The sequence below is a fragment of the Carcharhinus amblyrhynchos genome, chromosome 6 (genome assembly GCF_965287045.1).
Source record: "Carcharhinus amblyrhynchos chromosome 6, sCarAmb.v2.hapA, whole genome shotgun sequence".
NCBI lineage: Eukaryota > Metazoa > Chordata > Chondrichthyes > Carcharhiniformes > Carcharhinidae > Carcharhinus > Carcharhinus amblyrhynchos.
This window is the reverse complement of record NC_137329.1, coordinates 54,105,623-54,127,620: the sequence shown is the minus strand read 5'-3', so window position 1 is coordinate 54,127,620 and position 21,998 is coordinate 54,105,623. Positions and strand designations below refer to the sequence as shown.

The following is a 21,998-nucleotide window of genomic DNA, read 5'->3' as shown; positions in this document are numbered from 1 at the left end:
CAGTCCAAGGAGCATGCACCAACTCTCTGGTAGAGCTTACTCAGGTCCCATCCCTGTAAACACCCAGATCCACATATGTTTGTGCAATCTTGCACAGCCAATCCACGTAACCTGCATATCTTTGGACTAGTCCCTCCCCCTTTTTCTTCCCCTGTCCCTCCCCCTCTCTCTCCCCCTGTCCTTCCCCCTCTCTCTCCCCCCTCTCTTTTGCTCACCCTGTCTCTCTCTCTCTCTAGTTGAACTATTTGTTGTTGAATATTCAGTCCTCCCTGCGATTGGAGCTACAATGTTTATACCCCTCAAGTCCCATTCATCTTCTGGTCAATATTGACCCCAGCAAGGGATTTGGAAGTGGTGGCTCCAGAGGAGATGATACATGATGGATTGATTTCAATGGAAAGAAGCTGAAGAGTGATGTGAAATGGACAGCTGATTCAATCAATAATAGCTCTATACTATTTGTTCACAAAGCCTCAAAACTGTGCAGCATTTGATCTTCCTCAAATTCCCCTTTTTACTTCCATTCAACATGTATATTTTGCGCTACTTCTTGACAAATCAATTTTTTTACCTTGCTTGTGCTTGACACTATAGACCTTGAACTTTTACTTAGATTTCATATTTAAAGAAGTTACCTGCTACACACACTAGAAAAATAAAAACAAAACACTGCTTTTTTTGGTTTAGTCCACCCTTGTTGAGGGACTTTGATTACTAGCCAATTGGACGTAATATTTTGATACATTTGGAGAGTCCATTTTAAACTGTACATAGAATTACATAGCATTTATACTACTGAAGCAAGCCATTCAGCCCAGCTGGTTGATATGAGTGTTCATGCTCCACCCAAACCTCCTTCATTCTATTTCCTCTTACCATATTAGCATGGTTTTCTTTTCTCTGTCATGTACTCATGTAGCTCACTCTTATAAATGTATTTATGGTGTTCATTTCAACTATTCCATGCAGTTTCAAGTTCAACATTCCAATCACTTTGAGGAAACAAGTTTCTCCTATCGGAATTATTAGTGATCATTTCATAATTGGAACCACAAGTTTGGATTCCCCTACAAGTGAAAATGTTTTCTCTATATCTGATGCCATGTTTTTTTGCCATTTTCAACAGCATTTATACTCTTCTGCGGATCATCAATGTGGAGAAACGGAGGGATTCTGCTCGTGGTAACAGATACCTCATTGAACTGGAGTTAATGGAGAAGGGAAGGAGGGTGGTCCGTTTGACAGATTACATCTACCTCTTGCTGCACAGAACCAAACAAGATGATGGAATTGAAGTAACAACACATTTGCAAAATAAAGAACCCACTCAGATGAACGTTCCGTATTCCAAGCCTCTCCTATGCCAACCAGTAGGGTTGCATATCAGATCGGATGTCATGGTACATTTTGTGGTTCCAGGTGAGGAAGGGCTGGATATATGTAAACATAGCATTTACAACATTGGGGACAGTTATTTCCCCATTCTTAATGGCTCTAATCTTTTCTGGTTTTTTTTTGCTGGGAAACTGAAAACAGGCCCCGAGAAACAAAGTGTGTTGAGTTTTCTTCCAGCTGAATAAGCCAATCAATGCTCAACTAAAAATCAGAAAAACTTAAATGTCTGTGATTTTAATCTAATAGTAGGGCAAACTGAAGATTTTGAAATGAATGTCTGATGCATATTTGAGTTGTTTAGGATTTAGAAAATCCTATGCTCCCAATTTCAGTCCAAACTAAAATGCAGATAAAACATCTTCGGCGTTGAAATCAGTAAAGTCATGGGAACCATAGAATCCCGACAGTGCAAAAGGAGGCAATTTGACTCTGCACTGACTCTCTAAAAGAACGTCTTATCCAAACCCATGCCCTGCACCCTCCACCCCATTCCTAACCCTGTAACCCCATCATTTTACCATTGCAAATCCACCTACCTTTTACACATCTTTAAGGGACAATTTGGCCAGTCCACCTTACCTGTTCATCTTTGGACTGTGGAAGGGAACGAGAGCACCCATAAGAACATAAGAAATAGGAGCAGGAGTAGGCCATCTAGCCCTTCGAGCCTGCTCCGCCATTCAATAAGATCATGGCTGATCTGAAGTGGATCAGTTCCACTTTCCCGCTTTCTCCCCATAACCCTTAATTCCCTTGTCTTAAATATATCCCGTGACTTAAATATATTTAGCGAGATAGCCTCCACCACTTCATCGGGCAGAGAATTCCAGAGATTCACTACCCTTTGAGTGAAGAAGTTCCTCCTCAACTCCGATCTAAACTGCGCCCCCCCCCTTATCTTGAGGCTGTGCCCTCTAGTCCTGCTATCCTTTCTATGTGGGAAAAATCTCTCTACCTCTACCCTATCCATCCCCTTCATTATCTTATATGTCTCTATAAGATCCCCCCTCATCCTTCTAAACTCCAACGACTACAGACCCAGTCTATTTAGTCTCTCTTCATAGTCCAACCCCCTCATCTCCGGTATCAGCCTAGTGAACCCCCTCTGCACTCCCTCCAAGGCCTTGCGCAAGTGCGGTGACCAAAAGTGCACACAGTACTCCAGCTGCGGCCTCACCAGTACCCTGTACAGTTGCAGCAAGACCTCCCTGCTTTTATATTCAATCCCCCTCGCTATAAAGGCCAGCATTCCATTTGCCTTCTTGATCACCTGCTGCACCTGCAGGCTGGGTTTTTGCGACTCATGCACAAGGACCCCCAGGTCCCTCTGCACCGTAGCATGATGCAGCTTTTCGTCCTTTAAATAGTAATCCCTCCTACTATTATTTCTGCCAAAGTGGATAACCTCACACTTGCTAACATTATACTCCATCTGCCAGGTCCTCACCCACTCGCTCAGCCTATCCAGATCCCCACCCAGAGGAAACCCACTGGAAGGTGAATGCGAGTTTGGATGCATCATCATACAATGTAACTTTTGTTACAGAAGGGTCAGGAGAGAACTGAAATATTTGTACCCTGTTCCTTGCTGCCTATAGTCAGAGGATCTTTGCAGGGGAAGGTGTGTACATTCCTTAGCCCTTAGAGTGCGTACAGCCAATGTAATTGACAGCAGTGGGGTTTTCTGAAGTTAAATAAAGAGGATTATTTATTCAAGCCTCCCACCATGAGAGACTAAATCTATGGCTCGGATTTTCTTGCCCTGCCCGCCACCGGGATGTTCTGGACCTTCTGAAAGTCAGTGGACCTTTAGTTGGCCCACTGCATTCTCCATAGTGGGTTCTGCCACGGCAGAGGCAGAAAATTACAGCCTTCAACAATCATGCACACAATCATGAGAAAGATACAGTACAAGAGAATAGTGCACTTCTGCAAGTTGTAAGCAAAATGATAGTTCATGTGTTTGGCTTATCGTAGGGCACACAGTTTCTGCAGGCCCAGCAAAGACAATACTTTCACTCCAAAAATATGGTTGAGGTGGTTTCAATGTAGTTGTATATCTGGAATGGTTGTTGGATTCCCTCTGGGAAATCAGCAGGTTGTGAATTGAATCACTTATTGTTTCATTTTAACAAGAGATCAGGTTTCTTCACAGATGGATTTGAAATGGAAATCAAGCTGAGAGGTTTTTTTTAAGATATTACAGTCTCTGAGTTTAAAAAGATGTGAGTCTACTGATTTTCCGCAGTTGATGTTCTGTAGCTGGTAATCAATGTCGCCTGAATTTCTCCCTGTGTCTTGACCTAAATACAATTCATAATCTAAAGATAGTTTTGGTCATATAAACAAATCTTGTCACCTGGAATGACCTGGAAATCCAAAACCATGGCTACACAGTAGAATAATGCATGTGTTCTTCACACATACTCAGGATGAAACGATTTTCATCTCAGTTCTCATTGTCAAGGTTCAAGCTCACCAATGTGGGTCTGTTCACAAACATGAGCCCGGATTTACACAAAGTTTGGATGACTCAGGAGCCCTTTTATAATGGCCACCAGTACCCAATTCTGGGTTTCTGAGCCCCATTTCCGGGTTTCTGATTTTTGGGAATGCCTTTTAAAGTTTCCAGGCTGGCTTGGGTCAAAAGCCTGCACCTTGTATTCCCAACCCGACCAGCTCCACTGTGCAGTTAAAAATGTCCTAGTCCTCCATAATGTTCATGGAATTGTGCTATGCTATCAATAGTTCACGGCACCTCAGAGGGGTGATTTTGAAAGATAAATTCAAACAGTCTTCCTGAGGATCCCATGCCAAAGAATGCCCCAAAACATCTCCTATGGTGCCTCATGCCCTATGCCAGCAATGCCACTTCTATGCCCATTCACTCATTTTACAGTACGTTGAAACAATAAATCCTATAGTGACAGAAGGCTGTGTAAAAATAAAGCTTTGATCCCTTTCCATTTTCCACAGGGCAATAAAAGTGTCAATCATCCCAATCCTTTAAATGTTCAACAGCTGAAACTGCAAGTATTCAAAACCACTTCTTCTATAGGTAAATATCATGAAATTGATAGCAAAGAGCTCAGGATTTCAACACTCCAACAGGTTTCTGAGCTGTATCCTACCAACCATATAGGGTTCTTTATAGAGTATAGGGGATGGTTTGGGGCATATCCATGCCTTGGCCTGAGGAAGATCTTTTGAACTAGGTAATAAGCTGTGGATAACGAAGGAGGTGAAGGAAAGTGTTAAACTAAAAGCGGAGGAATTTAGAGTAGCTAAGAGTAGTGGGCGAGAAGAGGATTGGGAGAGGTTTAAATGTCAACAAATATTGACAAAGAAGTTGATAAAGAAGGGTAGGAGAAACTATGAAGCTGGGCTAGCGCTTAATATAAAAAAGGATAGCAAGAGTTTTTATAAATATATAAAAAGGAAGAGACTGGCTAGGGTGAATGTTGGTCCTTTAGAGGATGAGAAAGGGGACCTAGTGGTAGGGGATGGGGATATGACTAAGGTATTGAATAACTTTTTTGTTTCTGTCTTCACGGAGGAAAACGTGAATAATTTGCCGGGTGTTAGCAATGGAAAGGTGGTAGGACTGGAGGGTCTTAATGACATTACTGTTACTAGAGAGGCGGTGCTCGACAGACTGGAAGGGCTGATTGTGGACAAGTCCCCAGGACCGGATGGAATGCATCCGAGGGTTCTGAAAGAAATGGCGGAGGTGATAGTGGATGCCTTGGTGGTTATTTTCCAGACGTCGCTGGATTCCAGGGAAGTGCCGGATGATTGGAAAACGGCTAATGTTACGCCGTTGTTTAAGAAGGGTGCCAGGCAAAAGGCGGGGAATTATAGGCCGGTTAGTTTAACGTCTGTGGTAGGTAAAATGTTAGAATCTGTCATTAAGGAGGAAATTGCGAGGCATCTTGAGGAGAATTGCTTGATAGAGCAGACGCAGCACGGTTTCATTAAAGGGAAGTCGTGTCTGACAAATTTACTGGAGTTCTATGAGGATGTGTCTAGGGCGGTGGATAGAGGAGAGCCGGTGGATGTGGTCTTTCTAGATTTTCAGAAGGCGTTTGACAAAGTACCTCACAAGAGCTTATTGCAGAAGGTCGAGGGACATGGAGTTGGGGGTAGGGTGTTAGCGTGGATAGAGGATTGGTTGTCAAATAGGAGGCAGAGAGTGGGGGTCAACGGGTGCTATTTGGATTGGCGGATGGTGACTAGTAGAGTGCCCCAGGGGTCGGTGCTGGGGCCTCAGCTTTTTACCATTTATATAGATGATCTGGAGGAGGGAACCGAGTGTATGGTGTCGAAATTTGCTGATGACACCAAGATTGGGGGAATGGCAAATTGTGCGGAGGGTGTGGAGAGTCTGAAGAAGGATCTAGATAGGCTGGGCGAATGGGCCAGGAAATGGCAAATGGAATTTAATGTTGGCAAGTGTGAGGTGGTCCACTTTGGTAGGAAGAATGGTAGGAAGGACTATTACTTACGGGGCGAAAAACTGCAGCAGGCGACAGTGCAGAGGGACCTCGGGGTCCTTGTGCATGAGTCGCAAAAACCCAGCTTGCAGGTACAGCAGGTGGTCAGGAAGGCGAATGGGATGCTGGCCTTCATAGCGAGGGGGATTGAATATAAAAGTAGGGAGGTCTTGCTGCAGCTGTATAGGGCATTGGTGAGGCCGCAGCTGGAGTACTGTGTGCAGTTTTGGGTGCCACACCTGCGCAAAGATATTTTGGCCTTGGAGGGAGTGCAGAGGAGGTTTACTAGGCTGATTCCGGAGTTGAGGGGGTTGAGCTATGAGGAGAGGCTGAATAAACTGGGCTTGTACTCGTTAGAGTTTAGAAGAATGAGGGGAGATCTCATTGAGACGTGTAAGATGATGAATGGGATGGATAGGATAGAGGTGGAGAGACTCTTCCCGCTCAAAAAAGACAGTAGGACTAGGGGGCACAGCCTCAAGATAAAAGGGGGGCGGTTTAGAACGGAGTTGAGGAGGAACTTCTTCATTCAAAGGGTGGTGAATCTCTGGAATTCTCTGCCCGTTGAAGTGGTGGAGGCTGCCTCGCTAAATATTTTTAAGACGCGGGTTGATGGGTTTTTGATAAGAGAGGGGATTAAGGGTTATGGGGAGAAAGCGGGAAAGTGGAACTGAGCAGCGACAGATCAGCCATGATCTTATTGAATGGCGGGGCAGGCTCGAAGGGCTAGATGGCCTACTCCTGCTCCTATTTCTTATGTTCTTATGTTCTTAACTTACCTTTCAATAACTCCCCTTTGAGGGTGAATTGATATGGAAGTACCACAGCGTGGCATGGGGACATGAGGGCCCATAGAGGGTTGTTGGGGAAATGAAGTGGCGTGGATGAGATATGAGGAGTGTGCAGTCGGTAGTGATTAAGTGTGCAGGCTGGTGGTTGGAGGGTCATCCTGTTTTTTATTGTAGCTGGGATGAAAAAGAGCAAAAGAATTATCCCTGGCATCCTTGCCAAATATTATCCCTCAGTCAACATGATACAACAAATGACCTGGTCATTATCACATTGCTGTTATGAGAGTTTACAGGGCACAAATTGGCTGCTGCATTTGCAACATTATAACAATGATTTTGCTTTTGCCTGTAAACAGGCTTCAGACATCCAAATCAGGAATAACTTTCTTTCTCAGCTCTCTGCGACCTCCGTTTTTAAAAATATTTTCTTTAGATAATCTTCAATGTCTAATTTCTCTAATTACTTTTCTGTGGGTATGCTAATGCCACTGGGGAAAACGGAACTATCAAATCACCACATCGCTCCAAGGGCAGCTAAACCCCAAACCCCATCCATCCCCAGTGCTGCTAAATTCCAATAGCTACCTCCAATTGACACAGCTTCCATATCTCTTTGTGTATTCTCAGCTCGTAGCACATATTGGTCACAGAATATATGTAACATCAAATCCATTTATATGCGTCTTCCATAGAATAATGAACAGAGCTGCAGAATTCAATTCCCAAAACACATAAAATTTCCAGAATAAAAATGGAAGAACCCTGTGTTATATGTATTAGAATTACATTTAGCGCACATCTTCCACCCTGCTGACAAAACATTTCTTGCAAAGCAATCTCTTTATGAAACGCAAAGCCAGCTCTTCACTTGAAGCCTGGAATCCAGTCTGCCTGCAGCAGGTAATCTCTCATTGACGTGTGGCTGAGTTTACTTAATATGCAGATATTGGGACTGTAAAGCATCATAGGTCTACTTTGACATCAGAATAACACACACACAGTGTGCTTTACACAATAAAGCACCATATCCCTTTAAAATAGCATACCATCTGAGAAAGGTGGAAGGGTTTGCGAGTGCTGTTAAGTAATTGGAATACATCATTTTTATCAGTGAACAACTTTTAGAAGAATTGGAATCAATTCTTAATTAGTGAACCAAATGGAGCTCATTTACATTTATTTTTACCTTTTAATTTGTAGTCCCTGTTTCGCAACATCCATCTAACCATGAAAACAACAAGCTTATATTCATAACAATGATAATGCCATAGTATGAAATTTTGTAAAAATAGAATGTACAGCTGCACTTATGCGCAGTTGAGGAAGTTGAACAACTGTCATTTGTTCTGAATTCAGTTACTAGATTTGTATAATGTAAAATTATGAGCTAAATTTTCTGCTTTGCAGTGGGTTTGTGATCTATGTCGCAGTTGCTTTCCAATGAAGCCCAAAGTCTTGCACGTTCACCTCTTAGCCTCATGTGGCTAAGTTTGCATGCCAGTCTCTTTCAACCTCGTACTGGCGCCTCTCACAAAACATGTCTCTGCCTCACATAAAAATTCTGCTCACTTTCCCTGTCCCAGCCTTTGGTGCCATACAAATCTCCCTTAATCTCACAAGTGGAAAGATTAATTATTTTCTTTATTGTCCGTCTGTTTTTATTTGCTTTCTGTGTTCACTTTTAATTTCAACCTCTGCTCCTCTTTCTATTCCTCTAAGGAAGCTAGCTTCCAGTCTGTCAGCCTTCCACATTAATCTCTCTGGTTATACAGAATTCTGCACTCAACCTCGCTGGGAGCCTTTCCCTCGGGCTCTGGATAAAAAGCCTAAACGTGTCTTGTGTTCCACTATAAATGAAATCAATTCAGAGCATTTTTAATTGTAGGGTGTTAGCGTGGATAGAGGATTGGTTGTCAAATAGTAGGCAGAGAGTGGGGGTCAACGGGTGCTATTCGGATTGGCGGATGGTGACTAGTGGAATGCCCCAGGGGTCGGTGCTGGGGCCTCAGCTTTTTACCATTTATATAGATGATTTGGAGGAGGGAACCGAGTGTAGGGTGTCGAAATTTGCTGATGACACCAAGATTGGGGGAACGGCAAATTGTGCGGAGGGTGTGGAGAGTCTGCAGAAGGATCTAGATAGGCTGGGCGAATGGGCCAGGAAATGGCAAATGGAATTTAATGTTGGCAAGTGTGAGGTGGTCCACTTTGGTAGGAAGAATGGTAGGAAGGACTATTACTTACGGGGCGAAAAACTGCAGCAGGCGACGGTGCAGAGGGACCTCGGGGTCCTTGTGCATGAGTCGCAAAAACCCAGCTTGCAGATGCAGCAGGTGGTCAGGAAGGCGAATGGGATGCTGGCCTTCATAGCGAGGGGGATTGAATATAAAAGTAGGGAGGTCTTGCTGCAGCTGTATAGGGCATTGATGAGGCCGCAGCTGGAGTACTGTGTGCAGTTTTGGGTGCCACACCTGCGCAAAGATATTTTGGCCTTGGAGGGAGTGCAGAGGAGGTTTACTAGGCTGATTCCGGAGTTGAGGGGGTTGAGCTATGAGGAGAGGCTGAATAAACTAGGCTTGTACTCGTTAGAGTTTAGAAGAATGAGGGGAGATCTCATTGAGACGTGTAAGATGATGAATGGGATGGATAGGATAGAGGTGGAGAGACTCTTCCCGCTCAAAAAAGACAGTAGGACTAGGGGGCACAGCCTCAAGATAAAAGGGGGGCGGTTTAGAATGGAGTTGAGGAGGAACTTCTTCACTCAAAGGGTGGTGAATCTCTGGAATTCTCTGCCCGTTGAAGTGGTGGAGGCTGCCTCGCTAAATATTTTTAAGACGCGGGTTGATGGGTTTTTGATAAGAGAGGGGATTAAGGGTTATGGGGAGAGGGGGGGAAAGTGGAACTGAGCAGCGACAGATCAGCCATGATCTTATTGAATGGCGGGGCAGGCTCGAAGGGCTAGATGGCCTACTTCTGCTCCTATTTCTTATGTTCTTAATTAAAAAATATTTCCTTGCCAGCATCTTTAAGCTCTGAGTGGACAAAATGCTGAGTTATCAGCAACATGTCGTCTATAGGCCCCCGAATAATGATCTGGAGGTGGGGCGGGCTGTTAACGCGCAAATAAGTGCGGCGTGCAGGAATGGAACGGCCGTAATTATGGGAGATTTCAATCTGCATATTGATTGGTCGACCCATGTTGGAAGCGGTGGGCTCGAGGAGGAGTTCTTGGGATGCTGCTGGGATAGTTTCCTTGAACAGTGTGTGTTGGAGCTGACAAGGGAGCGAGCTATCTTGGATCTGGTGTTATGTAATGAGGTGGGTAGAATTAGGGACCTTGTGGTGAAGGATCCTCTTGGGGAGAGTGATCATTGTATGGTGGAGTTTCTGGTGCAGATGGAGGAGGAGAAAGTGGGTTCCCGGACACGCGTACTTTGTTTGAACAGAGGGGAGTACGGTAGGATGAGGGAAGAATTGGCGAATGTGGACTGGGGGAGCGCATTGGAAGGTAGGTCTGCTGAGGAGCAGTGGAGGATCTTTAAGGAGATCTTTCTTGGTGCTCAGCAGAAATTTATTCCCTTGGTTAAAAAGGATTGGAGGAGGAGGCAATAAGCCGTGGATAACGAAGGAGGTGAAGGAAAGTGTTAAATTAAAAGCGGAGGCGTTTAGAGTAGCTAAGAGTAGTGGGCGAGAAGAGGATTGGGAGAGGTTTAAATGTCAACAAATATTGACAAAGAAGTTGATAAAGAAGGGTAGGAGAAACTATGAAGCTGGGCTAGCGCTTAATATAAAAAAGGATAGCAAGAGTTTTTATAAATATATAAAAAGGAAGAGGCTGGCTAGGGTGAACGTTGGACCCTTAGAGGATGAGAGGGGGGACTTAGTGGTAGGGGATGGGGAAATGGCTGAGGTCTTGAATAACTTTTTTGTTTCGGTCTTCACGGAGGAAGACGTGAATAATTTGCCAGGTGTTAGCGATGGAAAGGTGGTAGGACTGGAGGGTCTCAATGACATTGTTGTCACTAGAGAGGAGGTGCTCGACAGACTGGAGGGACTGATTGTGGACAAGTCCCCAGGACTGGATGGAATGCATCCGAGGGTTCTAAAAGAAATGGCGGAGGTGATAGCGGATGCCTTGGTGGTTATTTTCCAGACGTCGCTGGATTCCGGGGAAGTGCCGGAAGATTGGAAAGCGGCTAATGTTACGCCGTTGTTTAAGAAGGGTGCCAGGCAAAAGGCAGGGAATTATAGGCCGGTTAGTTTAACGTCTGTTGTAGGTAAAATGTTAGAATCCATCATCAAGGAGGAAATAGCGAGGCATCTTGAGGAGAATTGCTTGTTAGAGCAGACGCAGCATGGTTTCGTTAAGGGGAAGTCGTGTCTGACAAATTTGTTGGAGTTCTATGAGGATGTGTCTAGGGCGGTGGATAGAGGAGAGCCGGTGGATGTGGTTTTTCTTGATTTTCAGAAGGCGTTTGACAAGGTACCTCACAAGAGGTTATTGCAGAAGGTAAGGGAGCATGGAGTTGGGGGTAGGGTGTTAGCGTGGATAGAGGACTGGTTGTCAAATAGGACGCAGAGAGTGGGGGTTAATGGGTGCTATTCGGATTGGCGGCTGGTGACTAGTGGAGTGCCCCAGGGGTCGGTGCTGGAGCCTCAGCTATTTACCATTTATATAGATGATCTGGAGGAGGGAACCGAGTGTAGGGTGTCGAAATTTGCTGATGACACCAAGATTGGTGGAACGGCAAATTGCGCGGAGGGTGTGGAGAGTCTGCAGAAGGATCTAGATAGGCTGGGCGAATGGGCCAGGAAATGGCAAATGGAATTTAATGTTGGCAAGTGCGAGGTGGTCCACTTTGGTAGGAATAATGGTAGGAAGGACTATTTCTTACGTGGCGAAAAACTGCAGCAGGCGACGGTATAGAGGGACCTCGGGGTCCTTGTGCATGAGTCGCAAAAACCCAGCTTGCAGGTGCAGCAGGTGGTCAGGAAGGCGAATGGGATGCTGGCCTTCATAGTGAGGGGGATTGAATATAAAAGTAGGGAGGTCTTGCTGCGGCTGTATAGGGCATTGGTGAGGCCGCAGCTGGAGTACTGTGTGCAGTTTTGGTCGCCGCACTTATGCAAGGATATTTTGGCCTTGGAGGGAGTGCAGAGGAGGCTTACTAGGCTGATACCGGAGTTGAGGGGGTTGAACTATGAGGAGAGGCTGAATAAACTGGGCTTGTACTCGCTAGAGTACAGAAGAATGAGGGGAGATCTCATTGAGACGTATAAGATGATGAATGGGATGGATAGGATAGAGGTGGAAAGACTCTTCCCGCTCAAAAAAGACAGTAGGACTAGGGGGCACAGCCTCAAGATAAAGGGGGGGGGCGGTTTAGAATGGAGTTGAGGAGGAACTTCTTCACTCAAAGGGTGGTGAATCTCTGGAATTCTCTGCCCGTTGAAGTGGTGGAGGCTGCCTTGCTAAATATTTTTAAGACGCGGGTTGATGGGTTTTTGATAGGAGAGGGGATTAAGGGTTATGGGGAGAGGGCGGGAAAGTGGAACTGAGCAGCGACAGATCAGCCATGATCTTATTGAATGGCGGGGCAGGCTCGAAGGGCTGGATGGCCTACTCCTGCTCCTATTTCTTATGTTCTTATGTTGTTGCAATATTACAGCTGCAGTGGTATCTTCTATCACTAGTTGGGTTGAACATAGAGGTGCTTGTCACCATTGAGGGCTGAACATAACCACAAGGTGCAGAGGTGGGGAACAAATCATGCTAAACCCAGAACGTGTTAATGGTCCTGCCTAGATGCCTGTTTACATTTGTGTGTGCACTTGGGCTATTTGCCTGCTACCAAGCATGTTATTGGCACTGGTTTATTTTGGTCCGCTCCTTGTAGATGGAGAGCTTGTTCAGCAGCTTAGCACTTTAATACAGGAAGAGTGTCAAAGCATTCCAGCATCCTTGGATCTGCTCATTCTCTGGCAGCAACTCATCCCCCATGGCCCCTTACAGTTGCTATGCCAACCTCATACCACCTCTGCTTATACATGCTCCCCACAGTCCCTCATAGCCTATTTAGAGCCAGTTTATGCCAACCTATGACCCTCCTATATACCCCATAACTATATATCTCTATAATTCCTATGGCCCCCATGGCAACTTAATGCTAACACATGCCCCCCAACCAATCACCCTTTTCCCTTATATACCCCCATGCAAACTCACCCAGTATCTACCATGGACAGAGCTCATGAGTCATGCTGAGATTAAACAAAATAAAGTTCTAATGATGAAATTTTAGGCCCCTCCTGCCGGTGGGAGTTTCTGGTTCCACCAAAGTCAATGGACTTTTAAATAGCTCATCGCATTTACAGCCCTGCCTCTGTCACCACAGGGCTCTATAATTCTACCCTACATACCTAATACAGACCTCACTATATCATACCGTATATCGACCTCACTCCTTTCATTGATAACCTATTGAATACATTTAAGTCCCCCCTGCCTCCCCCACCCTCCAGTACTTAATCCCTTATAAACACCAAACATTTGTATTCACAATCCCACGTCGAAGATAGCTAATCATTTAATAAACTCTTGGGACTGTCAAAAAAAGTAAATGTATGCTGCCTTCATCCCCACCTCTATGCTGCAATTATGATAGTTGTGGAAACAGTCAAGTAGTTATAATACTATAGTGATAGCACCTGTGGTTATGTCAACAAATAACTGTTGAAACTGGATGCAACCTTTTGTTTAACTCATAAACACAGCAGCCTTGCTTGCTTCACAATTTAATGGGCAGGGGATTTAAATAACTTGATAGTTTGACAGCTTCACAAGTCCTATCTGCCTTTTATCAGCATTCACATCTCCTCTTAAAAAAATTAATCATACACTGTGGGAAATGGTCCACGCAGCATTGAGTTGAAAGGGCCCTGATGCGTTCAGTTCATGATTCCCCCATGTGTGAATCACATGCTGCCAATTTTCCCCCACCAGCAAAAATAGGACCTGTGGGGAATTGGGGAAAGACTTCTGGATCTGGGGGTCCTGGTATTGTTTGGAGTAAGGTGCAGAGTCCCTGTAGGAGTTTTTTCAGAGACTAAGTATTAACCTTAACTTTAGCTAATAGAAAGACTCGCAACACAGTATCCTGGTGAAAGACGACTCTTTATTGGCTAACACACGCTGGGACAGAAGCACTAGGCAATCCCACTCTTCTCTGAAGAGTCACATCAGCAATATAATTATACAGTTTCCAAAAATCATCTTTCAGGCTCATTGGCTCCTCCCAGTTGGAGATGAACATAATCATCATTAGTACCAGTCGGTCATCATTAGTAAATATCATATACCTTGGCCAATTACAGATATTCTCTGACAGCATGGGAATAGTAAATTCTAATGGTTTCTGCCTGAATTACTCATGGCCACCTGCCCTAAACTCTTATTTATTAGTCTACTTAGCCTATTCATTAGCTGTCTAGTGTCCTTGTTCAATGAATGTCTCATCCACTGAGCTGTCTGGTACTCATGCTTATAAGGGCTCTGCTTATATAAGTGTATTGTTATAAGGAATCTGGTTCACTTTACCAGCCTATTTTCCATGATGCCTTAGAACCCTGTGCCATTAGACAAGCTTTATGCTTCTTCACTAACACACTTTTCAGAAATATATGTTTAAATTATCTAACTGTGGTTTTATATGTTCCTATAAGGACAGTACCTCTAAAAAAAACATATAAAACAGTCTGTGATTCTTATCCTAAGCTAATCCACTCTGATCTAATAGTCTATAGTGCTTTAAATCCCAGAGTATTTTGAAGTCCTCGAACAGTCTCCATGACTAACTCTATAAAAATCCAGACTCAAACACAGCACCTCCCAGAACGCTGGAGCACAGCTGGACCTAAAGTGGCATGCTTCCTCCAATGACCTCAGAGCAGGTATCTTTGCCGTATCTTTGCCTCAATACTGTGTTATTTTGATGATTCCTTTGTACTAGGACAAGGAGAGAAAATCCTACCTCCTCCAACATTAAAAGGTAACAACACACTTTCAGATGTGGCGAGTGGCGTACACCCTCCACTTCATCACTCACAGGAAGATCTGCGCTTTAAATCACTGTATAAATATCCAGTGCTATACAAACCCACTGCATACCAATATGGAACTGTTATCACAACCATTAACGTGTTTTTAATATTTTGCATTATCATAAGCTAAGGGCACATTTTTTACCTGTCTTAGAATAAAGTATTCCTGCTTCTGGTATTGCTTGAGTCGGATGCAAAGCAACGTGTCTCCTCACTTCAGCTCTCCCTGTTTAATCATTCTCTGCTACACATCAGAGAAAGAATCAGAGGAGATATTGAACTCATGGAGGTGATGCAGAGAATAGCATTAAGATGTGTCCCAGTGTCAGTTGAATATTGAGAAATAATTGGAGAATCTGGTGCTTCATAGCCTTAGAAAGAAGTGATATGTTAGCAGAATATAAAACATTATGAAGAAAGGTGAAACGTTAACACTACCTAAAATCCAACCATGGGATGAGTAATAGAGGGCTTGCGTTTAAGTAGCGAAAGGAATATTTATAAGAATGGTCATAAGAAGTGGTCAGCACATTGAATGAGACGCTGGGATGGTTACAGGTAAAAACACTCAAGCAAAAGAGATGCTTTTTGGGAAGTATCAGCTCAGATGAGCCAGTTTCTTTCTAGACTTATGATCTCCAGTGAAGACTGGTGAGAAATGGTAAAGTTACTTCAATAATACTCTACCTTTGTTTTTGACTGTACAGTTAAGAATCAGGCCCGATGGGTGCAGCAGTTCATTATAGATATGGAAGATCTCTACAAAGCAACAAAGGATGAAAACTTCAACATTATCATCATTGACTTTGACAGTAGTGACATGGATGTGGAGCAAACCTTGAGGAACAGCAAACTGCCTAGGTACAGTAAATGCTATAGACTAAGATTTGTACTGGTGAATTAAACTGGGACCGTCTTGGTTCTTGTTTATGCATTTAATTTAATTAATGAGAAAGAGATGCAGTCTTGATGGCAACCTGGATAAATAGCTTGATAGTGCTCTTTATAAATGCAGTTTATGTCATAGCACAAATCTTAAATTGGTATGTGTGGAATTTTATGAGATAACAATGTATCCAAAGTGAAATGAGCTTTGGCACTATTTAAACCAGTCACCAGTAATGGGCAGCTATGACGTAAACTGGACTTTGTCTGTTATCTTTACTAAGTTTGATGGATGAGTAACGTAGATTAATATGAGGTGCATTTTGGTATAAGCAATGCTAAGGTTATGTTACCAGTGTAAGGCCTTGCTGGGTTTGTAAGAGTGTATAATGTCATGTTGGTTTTAATTTATTTTCTGCTGTAATTTATTTAATTTATTCAGTTTTGTTGCTACAGTGATTTTGGATATAGGCCCTGACTTTTCTGACTCAAAATAGCTAGCAAAGCAACTATGATATTGTGTAATAATAATACTCTGGGCAAGAATTTGGGAAAGGCCGTGAATTGTGTAACAACTCCTTGAAGCTTTAGCTCTGAGACTTCTCTCTTACTTAGATTTAGTTCCTTTAGTTCCATGTGAGACAATACACAGTAAGACTCTGCCACTGCCCTCTGTCCATTACAACCTCATTTACTCCAGCCCAGGCAGTGATTTGCACTTGAGGGTCCTCCTTTAATGTACTTCACCCCAGGTCTTCTTTGGTCAGCCTTGTCATCTTCTCCCTTCTGACCATTCTACTGTCAATATGGAGGGGCATACATCCAGGTGATGAAATGTATGTTCTAATTTTATGAATTACATTTGTTTCAAAATTCATAGAAATTACTTCAAGTTATAAGACAAAATCCAAAAATGTAAGAAATAGGAGCAGGCATAGACTGTTTGTCCTGCAAGCCTATATTGTCACTTAATATGATTAATGATGAAGTTCTATCTCAAGTCTACCTTTCTTTATTAATGTGTGATAGCTTCCACATTGAAGGTTTAACAATTTAACTATATAATTGCTGCAGCCTTAGGACAAGAATGTCAGCGATGACGTAACATAGCCCTTAAATTTCTTTCAGTAGCACATAACATCCATTTTAATTTCATCCTTGTGAGTTGTGATTGTTGGCAGATCTAACTGAGTTGGCTTGAATAGGAAGTTAAAATGCCTGCTGGGTTCATTATTGGTTCCACAGTAGCCTGTATCAGCAAAAACCTGCAGGTTTATATGTAATCTCCTCATTCTTGACAAAGAAGTACTAATATGTGCAGAGGCAGAGGACCCGTGGATGACCCCAATTCAATCTATATCATCAAATGCCTTATCAAACACAATTCTCAGCAACTCCATTTCTTTTGAACCTTTGTTTTGTACATTCTAAAAAAGGGTTGAGTTGTTAGACTACCAAGTCTACAGAGAGTGTGACATTGCAGCTTCATTGATACGAGACACCCTCTTGCATGATATAAATGACCACACCCCTGATTACATTCTGCAGAAAAACCTTCAGCACACCCAGGGCCGCCTTGTGGATTTAAGTATCACTGCAGGCCAGGCACAGGCTAGCTCAGGGTGCTAATGCCAAGCACTGCCGTGCTACCATGCTTGTGAGCTTGTGTCACATGACATTTCAAAATTAATCTTCAGGATTTGCATAAATGCAGGATTTTAACCCAACCAAGAGGTCAGAATGACAATGTATATGCAAGCCAAAATGGTGGGTGAGTTGCAAGAAACCTGAAGATGATGATGTTCTATGCATCAGCTGCCTTTGTTTTCTCGGTGATAATGGTTTATGTTTGAGAAGTGTTGCAACATTACATTGTACATTACATATGCTAAGACTGTTTTCATGAATAGTATTGAGACAGCTGGAAGTTTTATGGAATATACTTGATACATACAAATGCAAAGACGTTACAATATGCCATTCGGAAAACCAGATTGTGTCAGCGCTTGCCCTCCACATTCTTCAACCTTGTCTCCATGTATCTTCAATCCACTTTCACCTCAACTACCTATCCAATCTAATTGAACATTGCTATAGTTTCTGCCTCAATCACTAACTCTGGAAGTAAATTCCACATCCAGTCACACAACTTTTCGTTTAAGTTCCTGCTGCTTTATCTTTCAATCTTTTTAAGCTTCTATCTCTGGGTGCTTGTTCTGGGCCTCTCCACTACAGGAAATAATTTGATCTTATCCTCACTGATTGAGGAAACTTAAATGTAGAGCAAAATCTGCACATTCTGCGTAATTTATTTTTCCAGGGAAAACTCTTATCAAATGTTCCGAGCACAGTTTCCCTAATACAGTAAAATCTTTCAGTGAATCCATGTAATGTTAACATGCACATTCCTTGTTTGACACTTTTAGGTCTGACTTTATCAATGTGCTCTCACATCATGGGACTTTTAATAGATGGAGAACGGAAAATATGCCTGTGATTTCCTGAAATGTGTTCCTTACCAGAGGGTTCCCCAGTCCTTTCTATTCTCTGCTCAAAGGAGTAAGTTTAATCTTACTCACACCAGTAGGCAGTCAGCATATTTAATTGAAGATAATCTCAGCACAATTATTCCTAAATCCTTCTGCATCTGAAATACACAATCAAATTATTATACTATATAAAATAAGATGAGGGAAAAATCAACAAAGGACTCAGTGGGATGCAATCAGCCAACCTTTATTCTGTTGAGAGCTGCATTGATCGAACCTGGTTCATTCATAGAAAGAGATCATGCAGGTCCCTCTCCGAGGAAGAATATAAGCAAATCCTTTATTTGTGGTTCAGAATTGTGTTACAATCTAACACACACATACATCCTGAGGCTGAAATAGGAACACGTGCTTGCATTTAGATTGCGCTGTTAACATAGAAAAAGTTCCCAAGATGTTTACATAAGCACAAATAGACAAAGGTTGACCTTGAAGTGAAAAGAGGAGATGCCAAAAGGAGTGACAAAGAGTTGGTGAGGTTTAGGGGGAAATTCCAGTGCTTAGGGCATGGGTGATTCAAGGCATGGTTGCTGATGGTGGAAGGAAGGATAAATGTAGACCTCTTGTAGGATTATTAAGTTGGAGGATGGACAAAAAGAAGGCCATTGAGTGTTTTAAATATGAGGATATGAATTTTATCTTGCAACTCTGGAAGTTGATTAGCAAATGGAGGAGCAAGAATTGGTACAAGTTAATACAAATGCAAGCATATGAACAATGACGGAAAGGATATATAAGTTCACAAGCTGAACTTGTACCAGCCTGCAAGTTTGTAGACAAGAATTATGCCAGGTGACCATTTGTGTTTTGTTTTGCAATGCTTCTCCTTCTATAAAGTGACTTCAGTAAAAATTTGTCAACAATGAAGAACAACAGTAGCTTGTTAACACTGAGACAAGAAAATAAGAGGCATCTGACGGACAAAAATATGGGAATGATGTAGGTAAAGTAGGGGTCTGGTGCTAGATAAAAATAGTTAATAGAGTGCTGTGGTATAAAGTAGGGAATTTCCTTTGGCATTGCTTACATTGGCTCAGAACATTTGGTCTATCTGTTACTTGGTTGTTCATGTTGCTTCTTTCTTAATTTAATTACGTTTCTCTTTCCCTTTCTTTCCTCTCCTCTTCTGCTTCTCTTTTATTTGGCATGTTGGGCAGTGTGGTACAGCATCAGTTGTTTTCCTCATCTTTTATTCCCTTCCTTCCTTCCTCTTCTTTTCCGTCTTGCCCATCACCTGTTATGATCCTAGACCAGTCCCCTTAGGGTTTTGGTAAGCTCTGGTTAGAGACCAATAAATTTATGAGAGATTCAAGATATTTGCTAAGAGAATAAAGCCACAAGGTTTCAATGGTTTTGAACAAACAAAATTGAATTTTATTACACAAGGACACAGAATTGTCAACAACCCACCCAGATGTCAGTAAAGACTGAGTCAAACAGTCCTTTTGAAACTTTGTGTCTCTCATGAGGGAGTCCATTCCTCACCTTCAAAGATCTAACCTGGGAATTCTCTCCAAAAGTCCTTCCAACCCAGATTACATCAATGATGCCCCAGCTCGTCGGGTTTCAGTCGAGATTTTGTTCCCTGGATTCCGAGTGTGCACTTAAGCACTAACTCACAAGCCCAACTTCAGCTCTTCAACTGTACTGAGCAGAACATTATTGCCCCAAAGGGATATCTTCACCCCAGTGGCCTGCAGTCACCAGCGAGTAACTTCCTGGCCCTCCAGCATTGACTTTGAGGAATACCCGCAAGAGAATCCCTCTTGGAAGTTCCCAAGTAAGGGTTCACGTGGCAATTGTCCAGAAGTGCCAGCTTCAGCCGGGGAACTGCGCCGTGCTGAGAACCATCTAACAAAACAATTTAAAGTGCTAACTTTGGATGGTTCTGCTAGCTTGACACCAATTGTTATTCTGAAGGAGTTAGAAAAAATAAAAACACTTCTAAATTCAGTGTAACTAATTTAAACACCCAGACCAAGCCCTGCATAGGACAACTCTTCTTCCCCCACTGTCCTGAATTCCCAGGGGACCTCCCCGACCGAACCCCCATCCCAACCTGACCTCCGTGCCCCGATCTAACCTGACCCAACCTCCATGGCCCTGAACTGACCTGACCCCATCCCTCCTGATCCCATCTCAGCCCCAACCTGATCCAATCCTCCACCATATCTGAAATCCCCCACCCCTAATTTCCAACCACCCACCCCCAACGTTCAACTATCTCCCCCAGACGACTAACCTATGCACCAGCACCCGAAGGCTGAGTCCCCCTCCCTCCACATGCCTGAGTCCCCAACACCCCATCTCCAAATCCCTAACCCCCATATCCAAACCCCCACATCTCCCACATCCCTTCCATTTAATTAGACATCTACCTGCTCTGTGGCCTGGTAATTTCAATGGAACATTTAAACTCATGGGTTTATAGGAGCTAGTGTCATGAACAAGGGGCTATGCTTCGGTTAAACTTCAACACTGAGCCGAGGACCCACTGTGCTGCCCAAATCTCACCCAGCCTGAGTCGGGAAGGTCCAGTCAGACAGGCGCTTAAGAATTTTAGTGCAGGTACATGGGTGTGGAGTGTTAATCCAGTTCTGATTGTTACTCCAAGGAAGTTATGGTGCAACAACTTCTGCTGCTCTCTTCAATTGCCATGGCTTCCCCTCAGCCCTCATATCTTAAAGTCTAATAACCACAGCCACTTTCCCACTTGGATTCTGTTCCTCTGCTCCTGTTGTTTTTCATAATTTAACTGGGACCTGTTTCTGTTCTCTGTCTTTGTCCTTTCCCTGCTACTTCCTTAGGGACCTTTCCCTGTCTCCTTGCCCTGTCTCCTGCTTGGGACTTTTCTGTAATGGTGCACTGATTTTCACAGCATTTTCCTTTATGCACTGGGCCCAAAGAGCTTAAAAGTACAGAACTATGCATGTGCAGCTCATTTTGTCTGTACATGCATGGAAACTCTGTCATGACTTGGAGTCCCCAACCTCTACTCTCAAAGAATGGTAAGTTAATAGCACACCACACATCTTCTCGTGCTTTCCTTTTCAATGGAATTCCCTCATTGCAGTACCATTTGCCTTCTCATTTTTATCCTTTTCCTTATTTTCTACTCCTCTTTTCCTCCCCTCACTACGCCTTTGTCTCTTCTTGTTCGTTCTGTTATTCTTCACATCCTTTTTTTCCTGCAACTCTTGCCACCATTCCTGACTTCTTACCCTGTCTCTCATTCCATCTCCAGACCCTTCACCCCAATTTCTGAATATTCCACAACCCCACAATTCTTCCCAACTCTTTGATCTTTCTGCCTCTATCAATGTGCGCATCCTTCCCACCTTTGATTCCAGTAATAGGACACATACTCTGAAATATCCCCCTTAAAGACCTCCACCTCTCAAACTCCTTCCCCTCCATGGAGCTTTCCTTAAAACTCACATTTTAGGCCAAGCTTTTTGCCCGCCTTTTCTAAAATCTTTATCTTCGGTCCTATTTTTTAATTACATTTCTGTAATGCACTTGTATTAAAGACACAAGATGGGTATGTGGTTTTTTGGTATGAGCCCCTGTGATTTCGTGTAGAACCCATACTGAAACATACGGTGAGATTTTCCAGCTCCTCATGCCAGCGGGATCTTCTAGTTCTGCCTACAGCAAAACCCCCACCGCGTGTTTCACAGCAGCATGGATGGAATCAATGGGAAACTTCCCAAAAGATCCCACCATCGGCCAACAGTGGGCCACCTTCCACTGCTGAGAAACATGCCACGGGGAGGTCAGAGAAT

General features: G+C 43.3%; 1 protein-coding gene across 1 annotated transcript in view; it reads left to right on the top strand.

Annotated features, from left to right (window-relative positions):
- LOC145343931 (N-acetyl-beta-glucosaminyl-glycoprotein 4-beta-N-acetylgalactosaminyltransferase 1-like) overlaps nucleotides 1–21,998 on the top strand; it is a 720,751-nt gene that overhangs the window by 662,188 nt on the left and 36,565 nt on the right. Inside the window, exons 15-16 of the mRNA XM_080190473.1 lie at nucleotides 1,127–1,419; nucleotides 15,487–15,640. Of these exons, the coding sequence (XP_080046599.1) occupies nucleotides 1,127–1,419; nucleotides 15,487–15,640 (447 nt within the window). The remainder of the gene's footprint in view (nucleotides 1–1,126; nucleotides 1,420–15,486; nucleotides 15,641–21,998) is intronic.